General features: G+C 29.1%; 2 protein-coding genes across 3 annotated transcripts in view; one reads left to right on the top strand and one right to left on the bottom strand.

The window, feature by feature from the left end:
• Positions 1-4,191, top strand: part of LOC108686432 (protein CLEC16A) — an 11,399-nt gene extending 7,208 nt beyond the window's left edge. Inside the window, exons 6-14 of one of the 2 annotated variants that reach the window (XM_018191745.1) lie at positions 73-262; positions 473-1,126; positions 1,210-1,336; positions 1,447-1,601; positions 1,698-1,859; positions 1,967-2,105; positions 3,026-3,329; positions 3,401-3,531; positions 3,594-4,191. In XM_018191745.1, the coding sequence (XP_018047234.1) occupies positions 73-262; positions 473-1,126; positions 1,210-1,336; positions 1,447-1,601; positions 1,698-1,859; positions 1,967-2,105; positions 3,026-3,329; positions 3,401-3,531; positions 3,594-4,027 (2,296 nt within the window). In that variant the 3' untranslated portion in view covers positions 4,028-4,191. The remainder of the gene's footprint in view (positions 1-72; positions 263-472; positions 1,127-1,209; positions 1,337-1,446; positions 1,602-1,697; positions 1,860-1,966; positions 2,106-3,025; positions 3,330-3,400; positions 3,532-3,593) is intronic. The other variant, XM_018191746.1, reaches the window with a different exon arrangement.
• A 1,309-nt stretch (positions 4,192-5,500) lies between these two features.
• LOC108686412 (hepatocyte growth factor-regulated tyrosine kinase substrate-like) lies at positions 5,501-11,861 on the bottom strand. The gene is given in 10 exon segments (XM_018191713.1): positions 5,501-5,679; positions 5,681-6,166; positions 6,379-6,677; positions 6,762-7,075; positions 7,168-7,538; positions 9,660-9,836; positions 10,953-11,028; positions 11,103-11,377; positions 11,455-11,643; positions 11,822-11,861. Coding segments are annotated over 9 exon segments (2,232 nt in total). The 5' UTR covers positions 11,578-11,643; positions 11,822-11,861; the 3' UTR covers positions 5,501-5,568.
• Between the last annotated feature and the right edge of the window lie 6 nt (positions 11,862-11,867).

Genomic DNA, 11,867 nt, shown 5'->3' with positions numbered 1-11,867 from the left:
ATAATAATAATAATAATAATAATAATAATAATAATAATAATAATAATAATAATAATACGTGCTTCTTTTTAGTCATCAAAGTCAAAATAGATTGTCAGATTTGGTTGCCGAACATTTAGATCATCTTCATTATCTAAATGATATTTTATGTTTGAATATACCAGACTTGAATAAAGTTCTATCAGAACATTTATTACATAAATTGTTAGTCCCATTGTATGTCTATTCTTTAATGAAATACAAAAACACGTGCCAAATTCAGGTAAAAATCAAATTTTTATCTCTTTTATTGTAAAAATAAATAATTAATATATGAACTATTTTTTTAAGCGATATGAGTTTATTTGTCTTGTTTCGAGATATTTAATGTTTTACGCGAGTATTTAAAAATATTATTAAAAGTTAATGAACTTATTTTTGTGTTATAAGGAGATAATATTTTTTTACAGTAATAATTAATTTGAATTTTTAGGACGAAAGAAAACACGTCAGTGTTGTGGTAGCGCTTTTTCTACTTTCTCAAGTCTTTTTGATAGTATCGCATGAACCTCTTGTACATACGTTAGCGACTGTAATGCTCATGTCTGATTTAGAGACGATTCAAGTTGGAACAAATAGTGTTCTCGAAAAATTTGGAGATATAATATCGAATAAATCTGTTACTTTCTCACTTCCGAAAGAAACATTAAAAAAATCTTGGGAAATTTTAAATGAAATACGCTCAACATCTAAAGAATTGCAAGCTCGGGAAAGTATAAGAAATATAAAAGAAGTAGTTAAAAATGCAATTGACGAATTGCAAGAATTTCATCACCCAAGCACGTCTTTTGACGATGCTTCAACCCCTATAAATACTCCTGTTCTTACAAATACATCATTAAATACAAGCATTTCAAGTGAAGAGGACTTAGAGGAAATTAAGCATGAATTGAATGTAACGGATGAGGAAAAAGAACAACGCTTAGCATTGGAGAGTCCTTTACCTCATCAAAGTCAAAATAACTTATTTGAATCTTTAACAAAAAAACCATTTTTAGAAACAATAACCAATTCCTTATTATGCACAGAAAATGATTATGCTGCATTATTCGCGCTTTGCTTATTATATGCATTAGCTAATAATCAGGTAATTATAAATTCTGATACAGACTTGTCTTATTTATAAATGTTTTTTTTTTATAATAATAAGTTAATTTTGTTGTTTACCAGGGTATAAATCGTAAAATTCTGGATATAATCTTATCTCCATTTCATAATAATACATCGACGAAAAATTCCTATAATGAATTACTCATGGATAGGTTGATTCATATTATAACTTTGAGTTGTCAAACAAGTGAGTTGTGCAATAATTCCATAATTATAATTTATGCGAATTTAATATTTGCATATATCACAAAGTGATTTGAGTTTCTAAGTTTTATAAGAAAATTAATTCTTTTTTAGATTCCAAAGTAAGGCTTGTTACATTGGAATTAACTATCAAGTTATTAACACAACTGACAATATCTGAAGGACAATGCTTATTACGAGAATCGCATCTAGCAGTCATTGAAGCAGCGAAAGAACAAAGCACATCTCTGCTCAAAAATTTCTACAAGGTGTATAAATTATTGAAATTGTATTAAACGCAAGTTTTGTTTGCCTCTTGACTTACAAATGCATTCTTAAAAATATTCTATATTAATTTTGTTTAGAGCGAAGACATTTTTTTGGATATGTTTGAGGATGAATACAGCGAAATACAAAAACGACCGTTAAATGTCGAATGGTTAATGATGGATAGTAATATTTTGTTGCCACCTACAGGCACACCTATGACTGGAATTGAATTTAGTAAAAGGCTACCATGTGGTGAGGTAGGAAGAAACACAAAGAAATATATTTTTAGATGAACATATAAAGCTGCAGAAAAATCACACACATTATATAATAAGAGAATAAAATCATGAATAATTGTGTGCAGGTGGAAAGGGCACGTCGTGCGATAAGAGTTTTTTTTTTAATAAGAGAACTATCTCTAATACTCAATATGGAAGTGGAAACACAATTACCTCTGACTAATCCAGCTAATTGCGTACAAGTTAACAACGTTCTTGATTTAAGTAAGAGTTATCTATCTTATCCACATGGTTAATTATTAAAAAAGTGACAGAGTTAACTTGTGACATTTGATATACAATATTTTTGTTTATTCATTGATTCATAATTATAAGTAAAATTAGATAAACAACACAAGATTTAATTCTATAAATAATCGTGATAAGATTCCTTCTAATAACAAATTAATTGATAAACCATAACTTAATCTAGAGCAATTAGGAATCCGCGTTGTAATCGGTGCGCTTAAATTACTGGACGAATCTCAGTATACTGGAATGTATTTACAATTATAATTAAATACAAATACATTTCAGTTAAATTCTAGCCTTCTTCAGCTTGATATCATTTACATTCAAAAATACAACTGCACATGTGAAACCCTCGGTTATCTCCCAATAATTATCCATGGCCAGTTGATACGCTGGATGGTCTCTTGGGGCTCGAAACCTTAATAAAATACTGAATATTGAATACTGAATACATAGAGTAAATATAAATTATAATTAAAATGACAGATACCTCAGGAAGCATGCAGAGATAATTATACAGTTTGAAACCTCAACAAGATTGTGTTACTAATATAATCACTATGATAATGACTACCGTAAAAATATCAATCATCATTTTACTAAAACCTCGATCTTAGCGGTTGCGAGTCTCAAGTTACACTAATACAAATATTATATACATGAAAGTTTATAAAGTCAAACATTGTTGTCACTATCGTACATAATAATATATCAAGTTAAAAAACAATCATAACAAAGACTCAATAATTCTGTGTCTGTATTTAAAAATTGATACATTCCAATATACTTCGTCCAGTAATTTAAGCGCCTTACAGCGCGGATTCCTAATTGTCCTAGATTAAGTTATGGTTTATCAATTAACATAAGATTTGTTATTTATACTTTGTTTACAGATAACAGTGATTTGATTGCATGCACTGTCGTGTGGAAAGATGGTCAGAAAATTCGCCGTTTCTTAGTCATTGATGTTGTGCAATTAATTCTTGTGGAACCTGATATCAGTAAGCTCGGATGGGGTGTTGCAAAGTTAGTTGGTTTTTTACAAGATATTGATGTGGCCGGCGACAAGGACGATTCAAGATGTTTGTATCTGACAATTTATAAACCATTAAGCAACAGCACGGGCAATCGTATACCGTTGCTGTCGGCTAAATTTATTTTTGATGATCATATTCGATGTATGGCGGCTAAACAAAGGTTAGTCTTGTAGCAAACATCAAAGTCGTATTATCATTTCAATTAATTAAATCGATCAAACAATAATTTAGGTTGACAAAAGGACGAATAAAAGCAAGACAAAAGAAGATGAATCAGATTGCAAGATTGTTGGATATTCCAACGAGTATATCTCATTGTTCAACACCACCCAATTATGCTTTGCGTAGTTTGCGACATGAACGTAAGTTTAAAACTAGAATTAATCAATAGAATCTTCGTAAATGATTGATTCAATTCTTTCAGGTATAATTGGACAAAGACTGCAGAGAGATCAAGCAAGGCCGATGTTTACAGTAAATAAAGTTCCTGGATTTGCAGCACAAATGCGTAGAGAGAATATTAAGCCGGTGCTATCGTCGAGTTCCAAACGTGATGATGCAAGTTCAAATGAGAAGATTCATGAAAATAGTTTGCGATCTAGAGATGGTTCACCTAAGATGCCAAGACCGCGGAGCGAGGAGATTCCTCTGGAGGATATGTGTATTCGGAAAGCTTCTCTTACGTCCAATGGATTAAATGTAACGCATATATGTCCAGAAAGGAGAGACAGTCAAGGTGCTTGTTCGAATAATGAATCCTCGTCTGTAATTAGGAAACATTCTGAAGAAACGTCTTTCACATCTCCGCAAAGGCAAGAATCAAAGCCACGTAGAAAAGGTCAAGTGGAAACTGTATGATTAAAATTAGGCAAACTAATTCAAACTAAACGTATCTTTAAAAAAAATCTTAAGAGGATGAATGAAAATGTGTACATGCCATACTTCTGATTTAGCAAAAAAAGCCTGCTTGACTAAATTAATAAAAAAAATTTAGTGTTTATGAATTTTATCGTATAACAAATAAAATTGTAATTTTTATGATACTTTTATCAAATATGTGATAATAATATCAATGAAAGCTCTTATGACTAACACAGAAAAAAATAATGAGGTGCAAGCTGTTAATAACATTGTCGCACTTTGTATTAGAAATCACTGAGACTATCCTTATTTATATAGATACATCTCTTAATTTAACTAAAATTTATTCGCGCTACATACTATTCCAAGTAACTATCACTTTAATGGTAAAGAAATCGTGCAACAATTCGTGTAATTATTTCATATATGTATATGTATCCCTGAGATTTTGAGAAGATTACAGTTTTTCTATATAATTTGAGAATAAAGAAAGTTATATAAGGTTAGATGATATTAATTATTTATAAGTAAGAAGCAAAGCCTATACTGGTCGAAATCTATCTGGAGTGCTTTAAATAATTTCACGTGAATTCATATACCACGTTTGTAGTCTCTCGAGTTACGCACCGAATTGATTTTTCGAACTTGGAAACGCAACTATCATATAATATCACAACTATCATATAATATCACAAATTGATTAGCAATTTTATAATGTCATGCTTAATTGACATCATTTTAAGATCTTAATGTATTGAAAATCTGTAAATAAATTTATTACAAAAAATATTATCTCGGAAATCGAATCCAGATCTCTAGCATTTCATGCGAGCAATTCGAGATATAAATGTGTGGTATATAAATTCACATGAAATTATTTAAGACACTCAAGATTCAGCTTCAACCAATATAGGCATTGCTTCTTATTGTGTATTCACATTATATGATCCTAATAAATCGTTTATTTATTATCACTTAATTCATTTTAAATAAATAAATTCCCAAAAAATTAAACTTTTGACTGTAAAGCATAAAAAGTTAAATACTTAAGAATTGAATACAAAAATATACACTAAGTAAACTATAATAACTTATTAGAAATTGTATCTTTATTTTGCATTTGTAGTTCTGTATATGCATAGTTACATGTTTATTATAAACAAATTTTTTTTTTTTCAAAAAACAATGTATGAAACAGTTTTTGATATCATAAAATGCACAATATGTATTATAAAACTAATCTGCAGTGAATTCGTATCTTCTAACTTTCTAATGATATAATATTTCTTTAAATATATATTCGTATTTTATTCTGATATTTCTTAAAAACATTTTTACTATTATGTCAGTAATCAACAAATATAAAATTATGACTTTATTACCAGAGATAAAATTTATTTGTTAAAATAAGCAAATGTTATTTAATTTTTCTTAATATTTAATAATAATGTTCTTTATAATGTTCTAATTTAAAAAGAAATTTTTTTTGTCTTTAAGTATATTGTACATAATATTCAATTTAATTTAATCGAAAGAAATTAGCTCTGCTGTTCTAGGTTTTGTTTCTTCTGCATCTTGAGGAATTTCGTTAGTTGTAGTTGCGACTGGAGGAGTAGGTTGAAATGACATTGATTGCACAGCAGGAATTTGAGCCATTCCTTGCATTGTTGGTATATTAGGCGTTTGAGAACCAGGTAAGGTTTGACTCGCTGCAGGAACAGGTCCGCTGTTAGCTCCGGCAGACGGCACTTGAATAACACCTGAAGGTTGAGATGATATAGCAGTATTGGAAACATGCGTTGGTATTGAAGCTCCTTGGGTACCAGGTAAGGTAGACGATTGTGATCCTATTTGCGATGACAGACCAATGATGACACCAGTAGATACGTGACTCCCCGAAGTTATCGGACCTGATGAAGGGCCCATGTGTCCTTGAGGTATTGGAGGCAGCCTGATTTGAGTCAGAGGAAAAACTTGCTGTGGCATTTGAGACGAGGCGCCTTGTTGAGGTGATATATGTCTGCCTGCTGAAGTTTGTCCCGATGACATATGTACTGTTGGACCTTGCGGAGATTCTATTTGATGATTGCTCGGTGGCTGAAGCTGTTGAATAGATGGTGTCATTTGAGGCGGTATCTACAAGAAAAAGTATTCTAAAGTCCGTGGTTTTCACAATATATTATCTAAAGATTAAAAGTTATTAAGAAATTCATAGATGAATTTCATTCATTGATAAATCTCTTGGAAACCTTTACTTTTTAGGTAATCATATATTGTGAAAATAAGCCAGATTTTTTTTTATCAATAGAAAAGGCAAAGACATTTAAAAGTTTATTATTCAGACTTACTATTCCTGGGCCCGATATAGACACGTGACTTATATTCTCCTGTCCTTGGATGGATGGATCCGGCGATTGTTGTTCCGGATTAGAAAGTGATGGCATCATATGCACTGGCAGAGTATTCATCGGTGGCATGTTATAACCCTGCATAGGATATTGACTCATAGTTGGTTGTCCATACATATAAACTCCTTGATTCGTAGGTGACATTGGATTGTAATTAGTTCCTGGATTTGGATAGTGTACATGGCGAACAGGCGATCCTTGAGAAGGTCCCATAAAATCTGGAATACCTTGATAATTTCCTGCAAAAAATAGAGATAAATAACTTTAATGATAAAATAGATTTAAAAATGCGTAATTGTAAATAACAAAAAATTGAAAATTACCCATTATATATTGTTGTTTCTGTTGCTCTTGACGCATTTGCATCTCCCTTTCTTGTTCTTGAATCTTTCGTAAAGCTAGTTGACGTTGATATTGTAAATATTCTTGCTTCTTCTTTCGCATGATTGCCAGTTTTTGCGCCATTAGCATTTGTCGCTGTCTCTCGGCTTCTTCCGCTCTTCTACGTAATTTCTCTTTATGTTCTTCTCGGAGAGCATCTAAAGCAGCTCTAGCATCTTTCATCTGAGTTAATTTATCTTGCAAACCTTCATAATATACTCTGCTATCATCTTGTTCTTGAATATATCTTAATAATCTACAAAAAAAAAAAAATTATTGTTTTCTGTGATCAAAATAAAAAATTCAATATATTAGAAATAAAGTTATAGTTTGTGTAATTAGACATACCTGGAATGCATAGCTGTTATATTCATAAATAAAGTTTGAACTGAACTATCATTAGCAATAGATCTGCCTCTCGAGGAGTTGCTTTTCATCCTATTTACAAAAATTTCAACTTGAGATCTTAAACCTCTTACGAATTCTTCCATTTGAGTATCGATTTCACCATTTTCTTGTTTTATTAGTACTAGTTTTTGAGGCATTGGACTGCTTATATTAGGTGCAGACGGACTAGTCACATCCACTCTTGACCCATGTTCAATCGATCCATGATCTTCGTTTGCAGTTTGCCTTTGTTCCCAATACTTACGATTTAGATATTTAGCAAGTTCAGGTTCGATCTCGTCGTCATCTTGAATCTGTGATGGGCTAGGACCCTAATAGAAATATTAGACTAAAATTTTATAACCAAAATAAAATAAGAACTTCACAGAGAATTAAATAGTAATAATAGCAATTCATTATATAATAAGATAGGCTGTTGATAAATATAACAATTTTATTACCGAGATAATATTTTAATAATTTTATTTACAATAAATTTATTTACAAATTTCCAGTATACCAAGATCTTTTTAGTGAAAGTATACTGAGCCTATGATCAAATTTAATTATGATATTACTACAGTAATATCTATTCTGCTTCGTTTTAAAATTCCGAAAAAATTTCGACGCACATTTCAAATAACTACAAATATAGTATATATGTACGAATGTATGTATGTGTATACAGAGGTACAAGGTCCCATAACTCTTATTAATATTTCTAAAGGAGTGAAATGATGAAATTTTAAACTAACATTCCTTTCCCAATTTTGATCCAAATCATTATTTATCGAGTTATTAACGATACAGTTAATAAATCAGATTACAGTTGATCAATCAGATTGCGCTCAATCGGAATATACTGAAGCATAACATACCATAGCGCTTTCTGTACATTTTCCCGATTAAAATTTTATTACAATTTTTCATATTAATAAAATACAGTTGGAAATTTATTCAATTTCTGATTGTTTTTTTATTTTTACTTATTATTTACTTATTTATTAATTTAATTTAATTTTTAATTCTTTGTTCAATTTAGTTATTTAGTTTCTATAGATAATCTAGCAGCGATAAAAGCAGGAGAAAAACTAACTATAGAATATTTGCATGGATATTTAAAGATTATTGGCAAAAAACATTATTAAAATAAATTGTAAACAATTTGAAAAAAATTGTCTTGACATGCATGATTCTTATGTATTTTATTTTGACCGATGAAGCAATCAGTTTTTAAAGTACTTAAAATCAGTTCTTTAAAAAACTGTTTAAAGAATTGTTTGTAAATTATTCATTTTGATAATTTTTTAATATTGGCATGTATCATAAGATTCATACATATTTTTTCTCTTGCAATTCGATGGCGCAATCATTTTAAATCTGGAATTAACAAATTCGTGTAATAATTTAACTTATGTAATTAATTTTATTGTCAACAGTCATTTTTTTATCTCTTTATTTATCTACTTCTTGATACGTGTCAATATTATGAAATTATCAAATAAATTATTTACAATTTGTCACATAATTTCTTAAAAAAACTGATTTTAAATAAAAATTGATATCTCCATTGATTTATATTTAAATTACGTAAGAATCATGCACGCCACGTACATTAAATTTTTGAAGTTGTTCGAACAATTTATTTTGATGTTTTCTGTTAATAATTTTTTTCTAATATCTGTGACAAACATGCCACTTACACACGCACGCACATACACAGTTAGTTTTTCCTCATTGCTGCTAGATTAGTTAGGGAAATTAAATAACTAAATTGAACAAATAGATTAAATAATTAAACAAATAAATAAATAATAAAAAAGAATAAGAAACAAGTCAGAAATTGGATAAATTTCTAACTGTAATTTATTTTTATTTATTTGTATCTACCCATTTATTCAGTTATTTATCAATTATATATTTATCAATTGATGTAAATTATAACAAAAATTTAATTAGGAAATATATACAGTAAGGGCGAGGAGCCTCATGATACGCTGCACTCCTGCATATTCCAGCTGCCTCAGTATTCTCTGTAATTTATACATCGTTATGAACACATAACAACTGCATAATGAGTTAAGTTAGCATGAGGCTGCATTGAAAATTGAGATTGAAAAATTGAAATTTGATGCTATCTGATTGATCAACTTCATTTAATAACTCAATAAATAATGAGATACGTATACATTCCTTTTCAGGAATATAGGTCTTGAGTCAAAATTGGGAAAGAAACTTTTAGTTTAAAATTTCATCACTCCCAAAAATATTAATTAAGAGTTATGAGTTCTGAGTTATATCCTGTATAGTATACACATGAAATTATTTAAGCATTAAAAATCCAGCTTAATCGTTACAGTTTTTATTTCCTAGATTGTTTTCGCATGTACAGTCCAATAATATTCTTATTGTTTATAATAATTTTATATATAGATTCGCAACAAAACACTTACAGGTGATGGTGGTGGAGAATATGTTGTTCTAGATATTGAAGTTGAATTGGATTTTAAAACGCTTGTAGCACGTTTCTTTTCTTTTTCTTTTTGTTCAGCTTCACTCTGACTTAAGGCTATTGCTAAATTTAATTCTTCCTCTTCTCGTAGTTCTTCTTCTGTTTTTCGAACTGGAACCTATAAAAATATAAATATACATATTATGTATGTACGTGTGTATAAAATGAATTACTGTATAAGCTACGTTCCATTTAACGTTCACAATGCTTGTGGAAACATCCTTATTCATTTATCAAATGTTAAACGAGGACAAACGAAGCTCGTGAGTGTTAAGTCGAATGCAACCATAATATACAATATTTAAAAAAACCACATCAGAATTTAAATTCAATTTTCGAGAATAATTTCCTTTCTTTAAATTTAATTTTTCATAATAGCATAATATAACCTTCGTACACATAATTATTTAAAATGGACAATTTACAATTTTCACAATAATTAACAAAATATTAATAACTAAAAATTGTCGAAAATTGGTCTTCAATAATTTTTTACTCAAATACTATTAACTTTATAGAAAAACTGTAAGAGACAAAAATTTTCTTCTCATAAAACTAAGAATTTTTTCAGAATTTTTTAGTACTACATTTTTCTTATTTTTACAAATATAAAAAAAATACGGTATTAAAAAATTCTTAGAATTTTATGAGTAGAAAATAAACAATTTTTGTATATAAGTAAAAAATTATTGAAGACCATTTTTCGGCAATTTTTAGTAATTGATATCTTGTTAATTTTTAGTAATTGATATCTTGTATTGCGAAAATTGCAAAATGATAAAGGATTTTCAACTTAGTTTAGTCCGCTCTACCCGCCCATAAAATATTTGGCAATTGTTTTGGGATACCCTATATATAGGGCATGAATGAGAAGATTTCAACTGCAATTAAATTTTTACTAGATTTTTCTTATAGGATTATTTAGAATAATTATTTATTTAGAATAACAAAGATATTTCAGTTAAAGATATTTCAGATATTCAAATTAAGTCTGTATATAACACGATAATTTTCTTTAAAGAGATGTTTTTATTAAACTTTTAATAATTAAACTTTTATAAACTTTTATAAATTTCTAAATTTAATTAAAAAAAACTGATGCTCAATTTGATTGTAGATTATATTTAAGTAAAGATAATTAGTGTTTTATATTTACACATGTTATATTAAGTGTAATGACATTTATATAATGTTATTGTAATATATTTATAATTCAGTAAAACAAAGTACTTACTTGTTGCTGTTGAGCCAAAGTACTTTTGAGATATTCTGCTGGAAGGTCGGTATCTTTGGTTTGCGTTGTAGATGGTCTATAAAACTTACCGTTTAAAAACTATCCAAACAATACAGAGATATGATAAATAAAATAAGAAATTTCACTGACTTGTTAACTTGTTCATAACAAGCTTCACAAACTCGTACTTCTTTCTCAATTCCAAACTTTGGTAAAGTGGAAACTTTACTCGAACATTGGCCACAAAAGACTTGACCACATGCTCTGCAGTGATGCTTCCGTTGAACCATGCTAAAAGTTACACGACACCGATGGCAGACTTCACCATCTGCCCATGCAGGTGCAGTATCTGCTCTAAACATAGCGTCGCTTTCTTTCAAAGCAGGAAATTGATAACCTTCGGCTTTCATTATATTTAATGTATCCTGAGAAGAATAACAAAAAGATGAAATAAATAAATAAAATTATATGCTGATAATTATAACACATAATAATTTATCACTTGAACTGTCCTATATTTGGGACTATGACGAAATGCGTGAGCCCAAGCTTGTATTAGCTCTAAAGTTTTTAGTCTAACATTTTCATGTGGAGAAGTTTTAACTAGTTCTTTTAGTTGTTCCATGTATTGTTTGGTAGCTATTTCATCATGAATCAATGTTCCACAATTTTTTACACAAGATTCCAGTACCTGAATATATTAATAAACATTAATAAAACAGCAAACAATAAACAATCTTTTTTTTAAATTATGATAGATTTATTTTTGTGACTAATATACATTTTTTGAACTTAAAAATGAAATATATTTAATATTTGTCAAAAGTGAGAAAGAGACTTCTAATGCAGGAAACAGACTAATTTCTTACCAGTAAGGCATATAGTGCTACATGTGGATTACTGTTTATCATCTTC

The sequence above is a fragment of the Atta colombica genome, unplaced genomic scaffold (genome assembly GCF_001594045.1).
Source record: "Atta colombica isolate Treedump-2 unplaced genomic scaffold, Acol1.0 scaffold18, whole genome shotgun sequence".
NCBI lineage: Eukaryota > Metazoa > Arthropoda > Insecta > Hymenoptera > Formicidae > Atta > Atta colombica.
Note: the sequence above shows the minus strand (reverse complement) of the source record. Positions and strands in the feature narration are given on the sequence as shown.